General features: G+C 55.5%; 1 protein-coding gene across 1 annotated transcript; it reads left to right on the forward strand.

Moving 5' to 3' along the window:
- Positions 1-7,548: 7,548 nt before the first annotated feature.
- Positions 7,549-18,814, forward strand: LOC134416507 (solute carrier family 35 member F6-like). Its single transcript, XM_063153216.1, has 6 exons — positions 7,549-7,662; positions 9,314-9,386; positions 11,798-12,005; positions 12,115-12,330; positions 17,141-17,251; positions 18,069-18,814. Exons 1-6 carry the CDS (start codon positions 7,586-7,588, stop codon positions 18,536-18,538), a joined length of 1,155 nt encoding a protein of 384 aa, XP_063009286.1. The 5' UTR covers positions 7,549-7,585; the 3' UTR covers positions 18,539-18,814.
- The last annotated feature ends 2,248 nt before the right edge of the window (positions 18,815-21,062 follow it).

Consider the following 21,062-nt stretch of genomic DNA (forward strand, 5'->3'; position numbering starts at 1 on the left):
TCATCGCGCCCTCCCATCCCGGATCCCTCCTGGAGCGGGAGGAAGCTGCTCCGGACTCGGGAACGACGCCGGAGCGGGGCCGTGCCCGTTGGCTCCGGAATGGATTTTAATTTAAAACCTCTTGGATTTTAATTTCACACACACACACACACACACACACACACACACAAAAACCACTCCTTGAAAATGTGAAACTTGGGAGAGCGGGAGAGCCTCGGAATTGAGGGGCACCTCCCACCGTGGGCAGCTCTGGATCCTCGGGAATTCCCCGGGAAGCGCAGAGGGACCCGACGGCCGCGGAAATCAGGCTAAGAGGGGCTTAGCCGGAGCTTTTCCACATCAGCCGCCCGCAAAAGCAGCCGGGAGTCACGTAGGCTGCTCCAAACCCTGGGATTTGGGGCTGTCTTAACCCAAATTCGTGGCGGGGCAGAGCTGGGAGTCCTCGGGATTTAGCGGGAATCATCCGTGGGAGCCCGGCTGATCCCACGGGATTTCCGTGCCCATCCACGCCGAGGGTCCGGGGATGGGGTTGTTCCCCTCAGGAAGGTGTCTGGGGAATATCTGGGATATTTTCCCATGGGATCCCCCATCTCCATCCTCCCCAGGGCTCCAGGGATGGAATTGTTCCTCCTGGGAAGGTATTTTGGGGACGATCTGGGGTATTTTCTCATGAGATCCCCCATCTCCATCCTCCCCAGAGCTCCAGGGGTGGAATTATTTTCCTCAGAGTAGTTTGTTTGGGGATAATCAGGGTATTTTCCCTTGAGATCCCCATTTCCATCCTCTCCACGGATGAAACTGTTCCTCCTGGGAAGGTATTTTGGGGAAAATTCAGGATGTTTTTCCATGGGATCCCCATCTCCATCCTCTCCAAGGCACCAGGGATGGAATTATTTCCCTCAGAGTGTTTTTTTTTGGGGACAATCTGGGATATTTTCCCGTGGGATCCCCATTTCCATCCTCTCCAAGACTCCAGGATGGAATTGTTCCTCCTGGGAAGGAATTTTGGGGGGAATCTGGGATATTTTCCCATGGGATCTCCAATCTCCATCCTCCCCAGGGCTCCAGGGATGGAATTGTTCCTCCTGGGAAGGTATTTTTGCGGAAATTTGGGATCTTTTCCCTTGGGATGCCCATTTTCATCCTCTCCAAAGCTCTGGGGGTAGCGCTGTTCCTCCTAGAATGGTATTTAGGGAAATCTGGGATATTTTCCCATGAGATTCCCCATCTCCATCCTCCCCAGAGCTCCAGGGGTGGAATTATTTCCCTCAGAGTAGTTTTTTTTGGGGATAATCAGGGTATTTTCCCTTGAGATCCCCATTTCTGTCCTCCTGAAGGCTCCAGGGATGGAATTGTTCCTCCTGGAATGGTATTTTGGAGACAGTTTGGGATATTTTCCCATGGGATCCCCTTCTCCATCCTCTCCAAGGCACCAGGGAAGGAATTATTTCCCTCAGAGTGGTTTTTTTTGGGGACAATCTGGGATATTTTCCCGTGGGATCCCCATTTTCATCCTTTCCAAAGCTCTGGGGGTAGAGCTGTTCCTTCTGGAACGGTATTTGGGGAAATCTGGGATATTTTCCCATGGGATCTCCATCTCCATCCTCCCCAAGACTTCAGGGGTGGAATTGTTCCTCCTGGGAAGGTATTTTGGGGGAAATTTGGGATCTTTTCCCTTGGGATCTCCGTCTCCAACCTCCCCAAGGCTCCAGGGGTGGAATTATTCCCCTCAGGGAGGATTTTTTTGGGATATTTTCCCATGGGATCCCCATCTCCATCCTCACCGGGACTCTGGGAATGGAACTGTTCCCTCGGGGAGGAACTTTGGGGGCAACTATCCCCCGGGATCCCCCTTCCCATCCTCGCCAGGACTCCGGGGATGGAATCCTTTCCCTCAGAGAGAAATCCGGGATGTTACAACACTCCTCCATCCTTCCCTCCACACCCCTTCCCACCACCGCCCTCACTCCTGGGACACTCCCGGAATTCCCTGGGATACCCCGGGGGTCACCTCTGTCACCACCGCCCCGACAGGGAAGCAGAGCTTCCCTCCTTTCCCATTCCCGCCCTTCCAGGATGGAATTTTCCCCTCCCAGCACCCAAAGCCCCTCCAGGGGACACGGGGGGGACACAGAGGGGACACGGGGGGGACCCTCCTGGAACGTTGGAGGTGGCAGGGGGGGACTTGGGAGATGTTCCATCACCTTTCCAGAGAGGGGAAAAAAAAAATCCATGGATTTCTGATCCTCGAGCTGTACATTTGTCAGATTCCTGAGGATATTTATGACCAACGGCGCTATCGGTGGAATTCCAGAAGTATCCGCCGGAGAGGAGGCTCAGGGGACGCTTCCTGACGATTCCAGGGAGGAATTTCTGCATCTTCCTCACCCAGGGGTGCCCGATTCCTGCCGGGAAGGGTTCCCTGGTTCTCATGCCAAAGCCAACGTGTCCTGCGGGGTTCCATTCCTTGGAGAGAGAAATAAAGGATGGTTGGAAGCTCGGGAGTGTCTGGGCTCTTCCCAAAGGGTATGGAGAGGGAGGGGGCTGGGAAAGGAGGATCCCGATCCCCTGGGATCTCGCCTTTGCTTCCAGTAATTCCCTTGGGATTGGGAAAGGAGGGTCCTGATCCTCTGAGATCTCAGCTTTGCTTCCAGTAATTCCCTCAGGATCTGGGGAAGGAGGATCCCAATCCCCTGGGATCTCAGCTTTGCTACCCGTGAGGATGGGGAAAGGAGGATCCTGATCCCCTGGGATCCTGGCTTCGCTTCCTGTAATTCCCTCAGGATCTGGGAAAGGAAGATCCCTATCCTCTGAGATCTCAGCTTTGCTTCCAGTAATTCCCTCAGGATCTGGGGAAGGAGGATCCCGATCCCCTGGGATCCTGGCTTCGCTTCCTGTAATTCCCTTGGGATTGGAAAAGGAGGGCCCAGATCCTCTGGGATCTCGGCTTTGCCTCCAGTAATTCCCTTGGGATTGGAAAAGGAGGATCCCGATCCTCTGGGATCTTGGCTTTGTTTCCCATGAGGATTGGGAAAGGAGCACCCTGATCCCCTGGGATCCTGGCTGTGCCTCCCGTAAATCCCTCCGGATCTGGGATCCATCCATCCATGGATCCATCCATCCATCCATCCATCCATCCATCCATCCATCCATCCATCCATCCATCCATCCATCATCCATCCATGGATACATCCATGGATCCATCCATCCATCCATCCATCCATCCATCCATCCATCCATCCATCCATGGATACATCCATGGATCCATCCATCCATCCATCCATCCATCCATCCATCCATCCATCCATCATCCATCCATCATCCATCCATCCATCCATCCATCCATCCATCCATCCATCCATCCATCCATCCGTCCATCCATCCATCATCCATCCATCATCCATGGATCCATCCATCCATCCATCCATCCATCATCCATCCATCCATCATCCATCCATCATCCATCCATCATCCATCCATCATCCATCCATCCATCCATCCATCCATCATCCATCCATCCATCATCCATCCATCATCCATCCATCCATCCATCCATCCATCCATCCATCCATCCATCCATCCATCCATCATCCATCCATCCATCCATCCATCCATCCATCCATCCATCCATCCATCATCCATCCATCATCCATCCATCCATCCATCCATCCATCCACTCATCCATCCATCATCCATCCATCCATCCATCCATCCATCCATCCATCCATCCATCCATCCATCCATCCATCCATCATCCATCCATCCATCCATCATCCATTAGGGCCATCTCTTGTCCCCTCCAGGGTGACATTTCTGTCCCCCAACGTCACATTTTGTCCCCTCTGGGGCCACATTTTGGTGTCCCCCAGGGTCACATTTCTGTCCCCCCCAGGGTCACATTTTGGTCTCCCCCCTTAGGGCCACGCTCTTGTCCCCTCTCTGGGTCACATTTTGGTGTCCCCCAGGGTCACACTTCTGTCCCCTACAGGGCCACCTTTCTGTCCCCCAGGGCCACATTTTGATTTGACATTCTGTCCCCCCTTAGGGCCATGCTCTTGTCACCTCCCGGGTCACATTTCTGTCCCTCAGGGTCACATTTTGGTGTCCTCCAGGGTCACATTTGGGTCCCGTCCAGAGTCACATTTCTGTCCCCCAGGGCCACGTTTCTGTCCCCTCCAGGGCCACCTTTCTGTCCCTCCCCGGTGACACATTTGGGTCTCTCCTGAGGCCACTTTCCTGTCCCCCCCTCACATCCCCATTAGGGTCACACCTTTATCCTCACAGAGGCCACATTTCTGTCCCCCCTTAGGGCCACACCCTTGTCACCACCAGGTCACATTTCTGTCCCCCCTTAGGGCCACACCCTTGTCACCACCAGGGTCACATTTCTGTCCCCCCTTAGGGCCACACTCTTGTCACCACCAGGGTCACATTTCTGTCCCCCCTTAGGGCCACACCCTTGTCACCACCAGGGTCACATTTCTGTCCCCCCCAGGGCCACACCCTTGTCACCACCGGGGTCACATTTCTGTCCCCCCACCAGGGCCACACTCTTGTCACCACCAGGACCACACTTCTATCCACCCCAGGGTCACATTTTGGTGTCCCCCAAGGTCACGTTTCTGTCTCCCAGGCTGACATTTCTGTCCCTGCCAGAGTCACATTTTGATGTCCCCCCTTAGGCCCACACTCTTGTCACCTCCAGGGCCACATTTCTGTCCCCCGGAGTCACACTCCTGTCCCTTAGGGCCACATTTTGGTGTCTCCCAGGGTCACACTCTTGTCCCCTCCAGGGTCACATTTCTGTCCCCTTCAGGACCTTATTTTGGTGTCCCCCAAGGTCACATTTCTGTCCCCCAGGATCACATTTTGATGTCCACCTCTGGCCATGCTCTTGTCCCCCCCAGGGTCACATTTTTGTCCCCCCCAGGGTCACATTTCTGTCCCCCCTGCCCCTCCCTCAGACGATTTCCCCCTCCCCACTCTGCCCAACCCCCAGGCATGGGAAGGGTTAATCCCATCCTGATCCTGGCCTTGCTGAAATCCTTGGATTGGGAATTCCCATCCCCAGGCATGGGAAAGGGTGCCAAAGGGCTGGAAAATTGATGGGAAAGGAATGGGAAAAGAGATGAAAAAGGGATTAAAAAGGGGTGGAAAATAGATGGAAAAGAGATGGAAAAGGGGTAGAAAGTGGGTGGAAAAGGAATGGAAAAAGGGGTGGGAAAAGGGATTGAAAAAGGGGTGGGAAAGGGTTGGGAAAAGAGCGGGAATGGGGTGGGAATGGGGTGAGAAAGGGAAGGAAAAGGGCTGGAAAAGGGGTGGAAAAAGGGGTGGAAAAGGTACGGAAAAACAATTCATCACCGGTTGTGGGGGAGGCCCAGGAGGGAACAGGGGGCCAGAGAAACTTCCGGGGATTATCCCGGGCAGGTTTATCCTGGGTTTATCCTGGGCAGATTTATCCCGGGTTTACCCTGGTCAGCTCTTTCCAGACAAATTTATCCCACACAGGCTTATCCCAGGTAGGCTTGTCCCAGTCAGGTTTATCCTGGACAGGTTTATCCCAGGCAGGTTTATCCTGGTTTATCATGGGCAGGTTTATCCTGGGTTTATCCCAGACAGGTTTATCCCAGGCAGGTTTATCCTGGTTTATCATGGGTAGATTTATCCCGGGTTTATCCCAGACAGGTTTATCCTGGGCAGGTTTATCCCTGATTTATACCAGGCAGGTTTATCCTGGACAGGTTTATCCCGGGCAGGTTTATCCCGGGCAGGTTTATCATGGGCAGGTTTATCCTGGGTTTATCCCAGACAGGTTTATCTCAGGCAGGTTTATCCCGAGTTTATCCTGGGCAGGTTTACCCCAGACAGGTTTATTCCAGGTTTATCCCAGATAAGTTTATCCTGGGCAGGTTTATCCAGGGCAGATTTATCCCGGGTTTATCCCAGCCAGGTTCATCCCCAGTAGGTTTATCCCAGACAGGTTTATCCCGGGTTTATCCCAGCCAGGTTCATCCTCAGTAGGTTTATCCCAGACGGGTTTCTCCCGGGTTTATCCCAGACAGGTTCCCCAGTAGGTTTATCCCAGACAGGTTTATCCCGGGTTTATCCCAGACAGGTTTATCCCGGGTTTATCCCAGACAGGTTTATCCCGGGTTTATCCCAGACAGGTTTATCCCGGGTTTATACCAGACAGGTTTATCCCGGGTTTATCCCAGACACGTTTCTCCCGGGTTTATCCCAGACACGTTTCTCCCAGGTTAATCCCAGCCAGGTTTATCCCGGGTTTATCACAGTCAGGTTTATCGCAGTCAGGTTTATTGCAGTCAGGTTTATCCCGGATTTATCCCAGCCAGGTTTCTCCCAGGTTTATCCCAGACAGGTTTATCGCAGTCTGGTTTATCGCAGTCAGATTTATCCCGGGTTTATCAAAGCCAGGTTTATCACAGAGAGGTTTATCCCAGTCAGGTTCATCCCGGCTTTATCCCGGGCGGGCCCTGAGGGTCCCGAATCCCGGGAATGGATCCCGGCAATCCCGATCCCGGTCTGACAGCGCCACCTGCCGGGTGCGCGGGGACACGGGGGGGGGGACACGGTGGGGACAAGGGGGCGGTGGCACCGGGACAGGAACCACAGGGACAGAAATCCCGGGACAGAAATCCCGGGGCAGAATCCCGAGACAGAATCTCCGGGACAGAATTCCTGAGACAGAATTCCCGGGACAGAATGCCCAAGACAGAAATCCTGGGACAGAATTCCCGGAACAAAATCCCCAGAACAGAATTCCTGCGACAGAATTTCCAAGACAGAAATCCTGGGACAGAATTCCCGGAACAAAATCCCCAGAACAGAATTCCTAGGACAAAGTTCCCTGGACAGAATTCCAGGGCAGAATCTCCAGAACAGAATTCCTGCGACAGAATTTCCAAGATAAAATCCCCGGGACAGAATCCCCAGGACAGAATTCCGGGACACAATTCCCGGGACAGAATCCCATGACAGAATTCTCAAGATAAAATTCCCTGGATAGAAATCCCTGGACAGAATTCCCAGGACAGAATTCCAGGATGAGAATTCCCGGGAGAGAGTTCCCAAGACAGAATCCTCGGGACAGAATTCACAAGAGAAAATTCCCGGGGTCAGAATTTCCGGTCAGAATTCCTGGGACAGAATTCCCGGCAAAAAATTCTGGGACAGAACCATAGGGACAGAATTCCAGGGACAAAATTCTCAAGATAAAATACCCGGGACAGAATTCCAGGACAGAATTCCCAGAACAGATTTACCAGGACAGAATTCCCGGGATCGGCGGCACCGGGGTGAGGGCGTGGTTATGCAAATTATGGGGCGTGGTCTCCCGGACCCCTTCTGCTGCTCTATGGGCGTGGCCAGCTCGATCAGGGGCGGGTTTATTCCATTAGGGGCGTGGCCAGGGGCGTATCCCACATTCGGCTGACGGGGGCGTGTCCTCAGGGTGGGCGTGTCCGGGGGTGTGTCCCCTCTGTGTGGGCGTGTCCGGGGGTGTGTCCCCTCTGTGTGGGCGTGTCCGGGGGCGTGTCCCCGCGGTCGGCCGTGCCGTGGGGGGGCCATGGCGTGGTCCCGGTACCAGCTGGGCCTGGCCGCGCTCATGCTCCTCACCGGCTCCATCAACACCCTGGCGGCCAAGTGAGTCCCCCAAAATACCCCAAAATCCCCAAAATCCCCCAAATTCCCCGGGCCCCGCCCCGCCCCTCCCGGTGTCGCGGCTGTGTCCCCGTGAGTGGCTTTGGGGACCCCCCCCGGTGCTTTGGGGTCACCTCGGTGTCCCCACCCCTAATGAGGGGATCCTTTTTGGGGGGGATCCCGCTCCTTTTGGGGTCGGGGAAGGAATTTGGGCACCTCCAGCCCATTTTGGAGTGGAGCCCCCCCCCGGGTGCCCGTGCGGCTCCTCCCGCTCCCCAAAATCCCGGGAAGCGCCGCAGTGACGTCATTGCCGACCCGCGGCCGTCCCAAAATGTGCCCGGGCAGGGCGGACCTGCCGGGCCGGCTCATCCCGGCCGATCCCAGAAGGATTCCGGCGAAACCCAGCTGATTCCTGCCGATCCCGGCGGATTCCGGCCGATCCCGGCCGATGCCAGCCCCGGAAAGGGAAACTGAGGCGGAGGGGACACGTGAGGTCCCAAAAAAGCCTCTTGCGACACCCCGGGAATGAGTCAGCCCCGAATCTCCCGGGATTGGCGGAAAACAGCGATGGGAGGGGTGCCTGGGGGGTCGGGGGCGTTCCCGGCTGGATTTGGGGGGGCCCGGGGGACATTCGGGGTCTGTGGGATGGGAAATCCGCGTCCGAAGGGTCCTGCTTTGGCCAGAGGGCGGTTGGAGCAGCCAAGAAAAGGGGGATTTACCCCAAACTGGGGCTGGGGCGATTTTATGGATCTGGTGTTCCTCAGGATCCGCCGTTTTGGGGACATGGGGTGTCCCATTCCTGTGTTCCTCAGTCCCAGATCCGGAGTTTTGGGACATGGAGTGTCCCGTTCCCGGTGTCCCGTTCCCAGTGTCCCAATCCTGGTGTCCCATTTCCGGCTGTCACTCAATCCCGGGATCCCAGATCCGGAGTTTTGGGACATGGAGTGTCCCGTTCCCGGTGTCCCATTCCCGGTGTCCCGTTCCTGGTGTCCCGTTCCCGGCTCTCACTCAGGATCAGGATTTTTAGGACATGGGGTGTCCCGTTCCCGTGTCCCAATCCCAGTGTCCCGTTCCCGTGTCCCAATCCCGGTGTCCCAATCCCAGTGTCCCATTCCCAGTGTCCCAATCCCGGTGTCCCCTTCCCGGCTGTCACTCAATCCTGGGATCCCAGATCCGGATTTTTGGGACATGGGGTGTCCCGTTCCCGGTGTCCCGTTCCCGGTGTCTCGTTCCCGGCTGTCACTCAGGATCCGGATTTTTGGGACCTGGGGTGTCCCGTTCCCGGTGTCCCGTTCCCGGTGTCTCGTTCCCGGCTGTCACTCAGGATCCGGATTTTTGGGACATGGGGTGTCCCGTTCCTGGTGTCCCGTTCCCGGCTGTCACTCAATCCCGGGATCCCAGATCCGGATTTTTGGGACATGGGGTGTCCCGTTCCCGGTGTCCCGTTCCCGGTGTCCCGTTCCCGGTGTCCCGTTCCCGGCTGTCACTCAATCCCGGGATCCCAGCCAGGGCTGCTCAGGCCGGGACAGGCCCGGCGGTGTCGCCTTCCCTGGGGACGTCCCGGCCCGGCGGTGTCACTTGGGGGCGCTGCTGTCCCAGGGCACGGCCCCGAGTCCCGGGATTTGGGGATGATCCCGATCGCGATCCCTCCCAGGTGGGCCGACAACTTCAGCGCTCCCGGCTGCGATGGGAAAGAGGAGCACAAATTCCAGCACCCCTTCCTGCAGGTGAGATTCCCGATCCCAGCCCCATTCCCGATCCCAACACCCCTTCCTGCAGGTGAGATTCCCAGTTCCAGCCCCATTCCTGCAGGTGAGATTCCCGACCCCAGCCCCATTCCCACAGGTGAGATTCTCAATTTCATCCCCATTCCAAATTCCAGCCCCATTCCCAGTTCCAACCCCATTCCCGATTCCAGCCCTGTTCCCGATTCCAATCCCTTCCTGCAGGTGAGATTCCAGATCCCAGCCCCATTCCCGATCCCAGACCCATTCCCGATCCCAGCACCCCTTCCTGCAGGTAAGATTCCCAACCCCAGTCCCATTCCCGATCCCAACCCTATTCCCGATCCCAGCCCCATTCCTGATCCCAACACCCCTTCCTGCAGGTATGATTCCCAACCCCAGTCCCATTCCCGATCCCAGCCCCATTCCTGATCCCAGCCCCGTTCCCAATCCCAACACCCCTTCCTGCAGGTATGATTCCCAACCCCAGTCCCATTCCCGATCCCAGCCCCATTCCTGATCCCAGCCCCATTCCCGATCCCAGCCCCATTCCCGATCCCAGCACCCCTTGCTGCAGGTGAGATTCCCGATTCCAGTCCCATTCCCAATTTAATCCCCATTCCTGATTCCAGCCCCATTCCCAACTCCAACCACGTTCCTGATTCCAGCCCCGTTTCAAATTCCAGCCCCGTTCCCAATTCCAATCCCTTCCTGCAGGTGACATTCCCAATTCCAGCCCCATTCCTAATTCCAATCCCATTCCTATGGGATGGGGCTGATTCCAGCCCCATTCTCGGCTCCAGCCCCATTCCCAATCCCATCCCCATTCCCAATTCCAATCCCATTCCTGATTCCAACTCCATTACTGCTTCCAATCTCAGTCCTGCAGGAGATCCCCCTTAGTCCAGCTTCCAGCCCCATTTCCTACTTCCCAAGCCATTCCTGTAAGTGACAATCCCATTCCAGGTTCCAGCCCCATCATTACCATTTCCAGCCCCATTCCTACAGGTGAACCCCCTTTTCCAGCTTCCAGCCCCCAGTCCTGCACCTGAACCCCATTGTTCCCATTTCCAGCCCCTTTTCCTACAGCTGATCCCCCTTTTCCGGCTTCCAGCCCCATTCCTACAGGTGAACCCCATTATTCCCATTTCCAACTCCCTTTCCTACTGCTGATCCTCCTTTCACAGCTTCCAGGCCCATTCCTACACTTGAACCCCATTATTCCCATTTCCAGCCCCATTCCTGCCGGTGATTCCCCCATTCCAGCTTCCAGCCCCATTCCTACACATGAACCCCATAATTCCCATTTCCAACTCCCATTCCTACATGTGAACCCCCTTTTCCAGTTTCCGGCCCCCATTCCTGCAGATGCAGCCCATTATTCCCATTTCAGCCCCCATTCTTACAGGTGAACCCCATTATTCCTGTTTCCAGCCCCAAATCCTAAGCTTGAACCCCATTATTCCCGTTTCCAACCCCAAATCCTACACATGAACCCCATTATTCCCGTTTCCAACCCCAAATCCTAAGCTTGAACCCCATTATTCCCGTTTCCAACCCCAAATCCTACACATGAACCCCATTATTCCCGTTTCCAAACCCAAATCCTACACTTGAACCCCATTATTCCCGTTTCCAACCCCATTCCTACACATGACCCCATTATTCCCATTTCCAGCCCTCTTCCTACACATGAACCCCATTATTCCCATTTCCAACCCCAAATCCTACACATGAACCCCATTATTCCCATTTCCAGCCCTCTTCCTACGCTTGAACCCCATTATTCTCATTTCCAACCCCAAATCTTACACATGAACGCCATTATTCCCATTTCCAGCCCTCTTCCTACACATGAACCCCATTATTCCCGTTTCCAACCCCAAATCCTACACATGAACGCCATTATTCCCATTTCCAGCCCTGTTCCTACACATGAACCCCATTATTCACGTTTCCAACCCCAAATCCTACACATGAACCCCATTATTCCCATTTCCAGCCCTCTTCCTACATTGAATCCCATTATTCCCATTTCCAACCCCAAATCCTACGCATGAACCCCATTATTCCCATTTCCAACCCCAAATCCTACACATGAACCCCATTATTCTCATTTCCAACCCCAAATCCTACACATGAACCCCATTATTCCCGTTTCCAACCCCGAATCCTACACATGAACCCCATTATTCCCGTTTCCAACCCCAAATCCTACACATGAACCCCATTATTCCCGTTTCCAACCCCAAATCCTACACATGAACCCCATTATTCTCATTTCCAACCCCAAATCCTACACTTGAACCCCATTATTCCCGTTTCCAACCCCAAATCCTACACATGAACCCCATTATTCCCGTTTCCAACCCCAAATCCTACACTTGAACGCCATTATTCCCCATGTCCCCCAGGCCGCCGGGATGTTCCTGGGGGAATTCTCCTGCCTCCCGGTGTTCTACCTGCTGCGCCTGCGGGATCGGCGCCGCGCGCATCGGGATCAGGATCGGGATCAGGATCGGGATCGGGATCCAGCCCCGGCCCCATCCCGACCCTTCAACGCCCTGCTGTTCCTGCCCCCCGCCCTGTGCGACATGGCCGGCACCAGCATCATGTACGTGGGTGAGTCCGCCGCGCAATCCCCTGAAATTGCGGAATTTCAGGGAATTTCTGGAAGTTTCCGGAAGTTTCCGTCGGGTCCTGAGCGTTTTCCCGCCGTTTTTTCCCGCAGCTTTGAACATGACCAGCGCCTCCAGCTTCCAGATGCTCCGGGGCTCCCTCATCATCTTCACGGGGCTGCTCTCGGTGGCGTTCCTGGGCCGGCGGCTGGAGTGGAGCCACTGGGCGGGAATCCTGCTCACCATCCTGGGGCTGGCGCTGGTGGGGCTGGCGGATCTGCGCGGGAACCCCGGCGGCACCGGGCACGGGCTGGCCGACGTCATCACCGGTATCCCGGGAATGCCGGGGCATCGCGGGAATCCCGGGAATGCCGGGGCGGTGGGACACGGGCTGGCATCACAGGAATGCCAGGAATGCCGGGGCAGTGGGACACGGGCTGGCATCACGGGAATGCCAGGGCATCCCATGGCATCACGGGTATTCCAGGAATGCCAGGGCAGTGGGACACGGGCTGGCATCACGGGTATCCCAGGAATGCCAGGGTATCCCATGGCATTGCAGGTATCCCGGGAATGGTGGGGCAGTTGGACATGGGTTGGCATCATCACAGGTATCCCGGGAATGCTAGGGCATCGTGGCTGTCCTGGGAATGCCAGGGCATCCCAGGGCATTGAGGCTATCCCAGGAATGCTGGGGCAGTAGGACACAGGCTGGCATCATGGGTATCCTGGGAATGCCAGGGCATCCCGGGGCAACGTGGGTATCCTGGGAATGCCAGGGCAATGGGAAACAGGCTGGCATTAGGGATATCCCAGTAATGCCAGGGCAGTGGGACATGGGCTGGCATCATAACGGGTATCCCAGGAATGCCAGGGCATCCCATGGCATTGCGGGTATCCCAAGAATGCCAGGGCACTGGGACACGGGCTGGCCGACGTCATCACCGGTATTCCGGGAATGCCAGGGCATCTCGGGGCATCACGGGAATGCTGGGGTGGTGGGACATGGGCTGGCTGATGTCATCACTGGTATCCCGGGAATGCCGGGGCATCGCGGGTATCCTGGGAATGCCAGGGCATCCTTTGGCATCAAAGGAATCCTGGGAATGCCAGGGCATCCCGTGGCATCGTGGGTGTCCCAGGAATGCCGGGCAGTGGGACACAGGCTGGCATCGTGGGTATCCTGGGAATGCCAGGGCAGAGGGACATGGGCTGGCATCACCATGGGTATCCCGGGAATACCAGGGCAGTGGGACACGGGCTGGCCAACGTCATCATGAGAATCCCAGGAGTGCCAGAGCAGTGGGACACAGGATGGCATTGTGGGTGTCCTGGGAATGCCAGGGCAGTGGGAAACAGGCTGGAATTGCAGGAATCCTGGGAATGCCGGGGCAGTGGGACATGGGCTGGAATTGTGGGAATGCCAGGGCATCCCAGGGCATTGTGTCTATCCTGAGAATGCCAGGGCAGTGGGACACAGGCTGGCATCGCAGGAATCCCGGGAATGCTGGGGCAGTGGGACATGGGCTGGGATCGCGGGAATCCTGGGAATGCCAGGGCAGTGGGACACAGGCTGGCATTGCGTGTATCCCAGGAATGCCAGGGCAGTGGGATGGCCTTGGGATGGCAGGGTCACTCTATAGGATGGCGGGATCACTCCTTGGATTGGTGGGATCATTCCTTGGAATGGTGGGATCATTCCTTGGATTGGTGGGATCACTCCTTGGAATGGTGGGATCATTCCTTGGAATGGTGGGATCACTCCTTGGAATGGTGGGATCATTCCTTGGATTGGTGGGATCACTCCTTGGAAGTGGGAGTGATCACTCCTTGGAATGGTGGGATCATTCCTTGGATTGGTGGGATCACTCCATGGGACTGGAGAGGTCGCTTGTTGGAATGGTGAGATCAGTCCATGGAATGGCAGGAAAACTTCTTGGGATGGCAGGGTCACTCCTTGGGATGGTGGGAAAAGCTCCTTGGAATAGCAGGTCCACTCCATGGGATGGCGGGATCACTCCTTGGGATGGCAGGGAAACTTGGAATAGTGGGATCACACTTGGAATGGTGGGATCACTCCTTGGAATGGTGGGATCACTCTTTGGGATCGCAGGAAAACTTCTTGGAATGGCGGGGTCACTCCTTGGGATGGTGGGAAAGGTCCTTGGAGAATGTCAGGGTCACTCCATGGAATGGCGGGAAAACTTCTTGGAATGAGGGGATCACTCCTTGGGATGGGGGGATCACTCCATGGAACTGAGGGGGAAACTTCATGGGATTGGGGGATCACTCCATGGAATGGCAGGAAAACTCCTTGGAGTGGCAGGGTCACTCCATGGGATCATGGGAAAACCTCTTGGAATGGTGGCACCATTCCTTGGAATGGCGGGGTCACTCCTTGGGATGGTAGGAAAGGTCCATGGAATGGCGGCACCATTCCTTGGAATGGCGGGGTCACTCCTTGGGATGGTAGGAAAGGTCCTTGGAATGGCGGGGTCGCTCCATGGGATGGCGGGATCACTCCATGGGATGGCAGGGAAACTCCTTGGAATGGCAGGGTCACTCCATGGGATCGTGGGAAAACCTCTTGGAATGGTGGGATCATCCCTTGGAATGGCGGGGTCACTCCATGGGATGGCAGGAAAAGTTCTTGGAATGGGGGGATCACTCAATGGAAATGGGGGTGAAGCTCCTTGGAATGGTGGGATCCCTCCTTGGGATGGCGGGATCACTCAATGGAAATGGGGGGGAAGCTTCTCGGAATGGCGGGGTCACTCCTTGGGACGGTGGTAAAACCTCTTGGAATGGGGGGATCTATCCTTGGGATCGGGGGATCACTCCATGGAATTGGGGAGGTCACTTGTTGGAATGAGGGGATCACTCCTTGGAATGGCAAGGTCACTCCCTGGAATGATGGGATCACTCCATGGGATGGTGGGAAAACCTCTTGGAATGGGGGAATCTCTCCTTGGGATGGGGAGATCTCTCCATGGATTGGTGGGATCACTCCTTGGATTAGTGGGATCACTCCATGGATTAGTGGGATCACTCCATGGATTGGTGGGATCACTCCTTGGATTAGTGGGATCACTCCATGGATTGGTGGGATCACTCCTTGGATTAGTGGGATCACTCCATGGATTGGTGGGATCACTCCTTGGATTAGTGGGATCACTCCATGGATTGGTGGGATCACTCCCATGGATTGGTGGGATCACTCCTTGGATTAGTGGGATCACTCCTTGGATTAGTGGGATCACTCCATGGATTGGTGGGATCACTCCTTGGAATTGGGGAATCACTCCTTGGAATTGGGGAATCACTCCTTGGGATTGGGGAGGTCACTCCCTGGAATGATGGGATCACTCCATGGAATGGCGAGAAAACCTCTTGGAATGGGGGAATCTCTCCTTGGGATGGGGAGATCACTCCTTGGAATTGGGGGATCATTCCCTGGAATGGGGGGATCACTGAAGCACAAACAAACTAATTAAAGTTGGAAAGGAGGGAATGAAGGGTGTTTATTACATCACGGGCACGAGCAGAATATTGGAATATTTTCCCACACCATTTGGGAAGTCACAGACTCCTGCTATTTATCCAGAAAGGTTTTACATATTCACACAGTTTTTAAGGGCACATGATGCATATTCATGACCTGTATTATAATCAGCTGAATATTCATTACGGCTGCATAAATGTTCTCCCTTAATTGGGGTCGGTGGGTTTTGAAATGAGGGATGGGCATACGGGAGGAAGAAAATCATCTTCCTCACTGAGCTCTTCACCCACGGCCAGTCGGGCCTTTTGGCCTGCTGGTCACGGTCTAAGCCTGTCCTAACTCTTGGATTATTCCTAAGGCCAGGATTTTTATGGCTCCTGCCCTTTTACCGTGCTCCATCCATCCCCCGTCGCTCGGAATTTTACTTTTCCTGATATTTTTGTTACTCTTTAACCAGAGTATGTGATCCCTGCTAGCAACATTTCTAACTTAACTCCTTAATTTATTTAAAACCTTAACTAAAATATTCAGTCTTTTACTGTCTTAATTATAGTTCCAGTCAGCTCCTCGACTCATCTGCACTTTTCAATTAGCCTAATTACATTTCTAGCTGGCCCCTGGACTCATCACTCCTTGGAATGGGGGGAAAACTTCTTGGAATGGGGGGAATTCACTCCTTGGAATGGGGGGAATTCACTCCTTGGAATGGGGGGAATTCACTCCTTGGAATGGGGGTGTCGTTCCTTGGAATGGGGGGGGGTCACTTTTCCCCCATTTTCCTCCTCTCTTCCTTTTCACTCTTTTCCCTGTTGTTTTCCCTGTTATTATTCCTGTTTTCCCTCTTGTTTTCCCTCTTGTTTTCCCTGTTGTTTGCCCTGTTGTTATCCCTGTTGTTTTCCCTGTTGTTATCCTGGTTTTCCCTGTTCTTTTCCCTGTTTTCACCTGTTGTTTTCCCTATTTTCCCTGTTGCTATCCAGGTTTTCCCTTTTGTTATCCCAATTTTCCCTGTTTTCCCTGTCGTTATCCCGATTTTCCTTGTTGTTTTCCCTGTTTTCCCTGTTGTTATCCCTGTTTTCCCTTTTCTTTTCCCTGTTCTTTTCCCTGTATTCCCTGTTCTTTTCCCTGTTATCCCAGTTTTTCCTGTTGTTATCTCCATTGTTATCTCTGTTTTCCCTGTTTTTTTCCCTGGTTTTTCCCTGTTGTTTTCCCAATTTTCCCAGTTTTCCCTGTTGTTATCCCTGTTCTTTTCCCTGTTATCCCAGTTTTCCCCACTTTTTTCCCTTTTTTTTCCCTTGTTGTTTTCCTTGTTTTCCCTGTTGTTATCCCTGTTTTCCCTTTTCTTTTCCCTGTTTTATCCTGATTTTCCCTGTTGTTTTCCCTGTTGTCCCTGTTGTTATCCCATTTTTTCCTGTTATTATCCCTGTTATTTTCCCTGTTGTTATCCCCGTTTTTTCTTTTCCCGGTTCTTTTCCCTGTTGTTATCCCAGTTTTTCCTGTTGTTATCTCTGTTCTATTCCCTGTTGTTTTCCTGATTTTCCCTGTTGTTATCCCGGTTTTTCCTGTTGTTATCCCTGTTGTTTTCCTTGTTTTCTCTGTTCTTTTCCCTGTTGCTATCCCGGTTTTCCCTGTTTTCCCAGGTGACCTCCTGATCCTGCTGGCCCAGGCCATCGTGTCCATCCAGATGGTGCTGGAGGAGAAATTCATCTTCAGCCACGACGTGCACCCGCTGCGCGCCGTGGGCACCGAAGGTCCGCGATTCCCTTGAATCCCAGAAATCCTGGCAATCCTCAACAGTGGGAATCCCATGAAAATACCATGGCTCATCCCATGGGCGTCTCCTGCAGAAATCTGGGAATTCTCAGATTGGGATTGGGATTGGGGCCCACAGCTGGTGCTCCCAGAGCCTCTGCCCCATTCCCAGGGGATTGGGATGAGATTGGGACTGGATTGGGATTGGGATTGGGATTGGGATTGGGACTGGCACTGGAGCCACAGCCGGCTCTCCTGGAGCCTCTGCCCCATTCTCAGGGGACCGGGATGGGATTGGGGCTGGATTGGAATTAGGATTGGGATTGGGGCCACAGCCAGCTTTCCTGGAGCCTCTGCCCCATTCCCAGGGGATTGGGGCTGGATTGGGATTGGGATTGTGATTTGGATAGAGATTGGAATTGGAATTGGGACTGCGGCCACAGCCAGCTCTCCTGGAGACTCTGCCCCATTCTCAGGGGACTGGGATGGGATTGGGGCTGGATTGGGATTAGGATTGGGATTGAGATTGGGATTGGGATTGGGATTGGGGCCACAGCCAGCTCTCCTGGAGGCTCTACCCCATTCCCAGGGGATTGGGATGGGATTGGGGCTGGATTGGAATTGGAATCGGATTGGGATTGTGATTGGGATTGGGACTGGGGCCACAGCCAGCTCTCCCGGAGTGTCTGCCCCATTCCCAGGGGATTGGGATGGATTTGGGGCTGGATTGGGATTGGGACTGGGGCCATAGCCATCTCTCCCAGAGCCCGTGCCGCATTCCCCGGGCAATCCCACGGAAATCCCGATTCCCCGCAGGTCTTTTCGGCTTCTCCATCCTGGCGCTGCTGCTGGTGCCGCTGTCCTTCATCCCGGCGGGGCGGCTCTCGGGGAACCCCCGCGGGGTCCTGGAGGATCCCGCGGACGCCTGGTGCCAGATCCGCCGGGAGCCCCTGATCCTGGCGGCGCTGCTGGGCAACATCGGGAGCATCTCCTTCTTCAACTTCGCGGGGATCAGCGTGACGCGGGAGCTGAGCGCGACCACGCGCACGGTGCTGGACAGCCTGCGCACGCTGCTGGTCTGGGCGCTCAGCCTGGCGCTGCGCTGGGAGCGCTTCCACGCCCTCCAGATCCCGGGATTCGCCCTGCTCCTGGCCGGGGCCGCGCTCTACAACGGCCTGCACCGCGCGCTGCGGGGCGCCCGGAATACCGGGAATGCCGGGAGCGACCCACAGGAGAGGGAAGCGCTGCTGGGAGGGGATGGAGACGGCGGCAACATCCAGGGATGAGCGGGTGTTCCTTGGGATTGGCGTCCCGGGGATTGGGATTGGGAATTGGCCCTGCAGGGAATGTCGGCTGTGCCGGCTTTTCCCGGTGGGATATGGAACCAGAGTTGGCTCTCCTGGAGCCTCTGCCCCATTTGTAGGGATCGGGGTGGGAGTAGGACTGGATTGGGATTGGAATTGGGATTTGGATTGGGATTGGGAATGGGAATGGGATTTGGATTGGGATTGGGAATTGTCCCTGCGGGGAATGTCAGCCAGGGGTGAAGAGGCTGTGCCGGCTCTTCCCGGGCTGAGACGGCTCTCATGGAGCCTCTGCCCCATTCCCTGGTGATTGGGATTGGGATGGGATTGGGATTGAGATTGAGATTGGGTTTGAGGCTGGAATTGGAGTGGTTTGGGGCTGGAGCCACCCATTCCCCAGCCCATGTTCCCAATAAAGCCCCTCTGCTCATTCCATGGGGATCTCTGGTGGGGATCCTGCAGGAATTTGGGAATTCTCAGGGATGGCAGAGGACAGGGACTGTCCCCCAGGGTGTCCCAGCAGGAATTGTCTCTGGGAATGTTCCCAGGGGTTGGGACTGGGAATTGTCCTTGCAGGGAATGTCGGCTGTGCTGGCTCTTCCCAGCGGGATATGGAACCAGAGTTGGCGCTCCTGGAGCTTCTACCCCATTCCCCAGGGATTGTGGTGGAATTAGGACTGGATTGGGATTGGGATTGGGATTGGGATTGGGAATTGTCCCTGCAGGGAATGTCAGCCAGGGGTGGACAGGCTGTGCCAACTCTTCCCAGTGGGATACAGACCCAGAGTTGGTGCTCCCAGAGCTTCTGCCCCATTCCCAGGGGATTGGGATGGGATTGGGACTGGATTTGGATCGGGATGAGTTTGGAGCTGGATTGGGATTGGGATTGATGTGGGTTTGGGGCTGGATCCACTCCCTTCCCAACCCAGGTTCCCAATAAAGCCCCTCTGCCCATTCCGTGGGGATCTCTGGTGGGGATCCTGTGGAAGTTTAGGAATTCTCAGGGGTGGCAAAGGACAGGGACTGTCCCAGCAGGATTTGCCTTTGGGAATATTCCCAAGGATTGGGATTGGGAATTGTTCGCGCAGGGAATGGCAGCCGGGGGTGGAGAGGCTGTGCCGGCTCTTCCCAGTGGGATACGGACCCTGAGACGGCTCTCATGGAGCCTCTGCCCCATTCCCAGGGGACTGGGATGGGATTGGGATTGGGGTGGGATATGGGCTGCATCCACTCCCTTCCCAGCCCGTGTTCCCAATAAAGCCCCTCTGCCCATTCCGTGGGGATCTCCAGGGGAAACCTACAGAAATTTGGGAATTCTTAGGGATGGCAAAGGACAGGGACTGTTCCCCAGGGTGTCCCAGCAGGATTTGCCCTCAGGATCCACATCCCAAAGAGTGGGACTGGTAATTGTCCCTGCAGGGAATGTCAGCCAGGAGTGGAGAGGTTGTGCCGGCTCTTCCCGGTGGGATACAGAGCCAGAGGTGGCTCCCCTGGAGCTTCTACCCCATTACCAGGAAATTGGGATGGGCTTGGGGATGGATTGGGATTGGGATGAGTTTGGGGTTGGATTGGGATTAGGACTGGGGCTGGATCAACTCCCTTCGCCAAATCATGTTCCCAATAAAGCCTCTCTGCCCGTGGCTCATTCCGTGGGGAGCTCCTGCAGGAATCTGGGAATTCTCAGGGATGCACAGAGGACAGGGACTGTCCCCCAGCGTGTCCCAGCAGGATTTCGTCCCCAGGAACTCATCCGGGGGGATCGGGCCCTGGCAGTTCCCTTCACAGGGAAACTCCTCCATGGTTCATGACGGGCTGGAGATCCCTTCCCGGTGGGATCCGGCCGATCCTGGATGGGGCCTGGTCCTGGCACTGGGATCCGTGTCCATGAACTGGGACAGGCCCTGGCACTGGGATCTGTGTCCATGAACTGGGAAAGGCCCTGGCACTGGGATCCGTGCCCATGGCACTGGGACAGGCCCTGGCACTGGGATCCGTGTCCATGTCCATGGCACTGGGACAGGCCCTGGCACTGGGATCCGTGTCCATGAACTGGGACAGGCCCTGGCACTGGGATTTGTGTCCCACAGGATGGTGACAGGCCCTGGCACTGGGATCTGTGTCCATGAACTGGGACAGGCCCTGGCACTGGGATTTGTGTCCCACAGGATGGGGACAGGCCCTGGCACTGGGATCTGTGTCCATGTCCATGGGATGGGGACAGGCCCTGGCACTGGGATCCGTGTCCATGAACTGGGACAGGCCCTGGCACTGGGATCCGTGTCCATGAACTGGGACAGGCCCTGGCACTGGGATCTGTGTCCATGAACTGGGAAAGGCCCTGGCACTGGGATCCGTGCCCATGGCACTGGGACAGGCCCTGGCACTGGGATCCGTGCCCATGTCCATGGGATGGGGACAGGCCCTGGCACTGGGATCCGTGCCCATGGCACTGGGACAGGCCCTGGCACTGGGATCCGGGTCCATGGGATGGGGACAGGCCCTGGCA

The sequence above is a fragment of the Melospiza melodia genome, chromosome 3 (assembly GCF_035770615.1).
Source record: "Melospiza melodia melodia isolate bMelMel2 chromosome 3, bMelMel2.pri, whole genome shotgun sequence".
Lineage (NCBI taxonomy): Eukaryota > Metazoa > Chordata > Aves > Passeriformes > Passerellidae > Melospiza > Melospiza melodia.

Bases quoted from the DNA above. Each gene is read 5' to 3' on its own strand.
- LOC134416507 (XM_063153216.1), top strand. From the start codon at position 7,586: ATGGCGTGGTCCCGGTACCAGCTGGGCCTGGCCGCGCTCATGCTCCTC. The intron at 9,387-11,797 runs GTGAGATTCCCG...CATGTCCCCCAG, and splicing joins TCCAGCACCCCTTCCTGCAG to GCCGCCGGGATGTTCCTGGG. The intron at 12,331-17,140 runs GTATCCCGGGAA...CTGTTTTCCCAG, and splicing joins GCTGGCCGACGTCATCACCG to GTGACCTCCTGATCCTGCTG.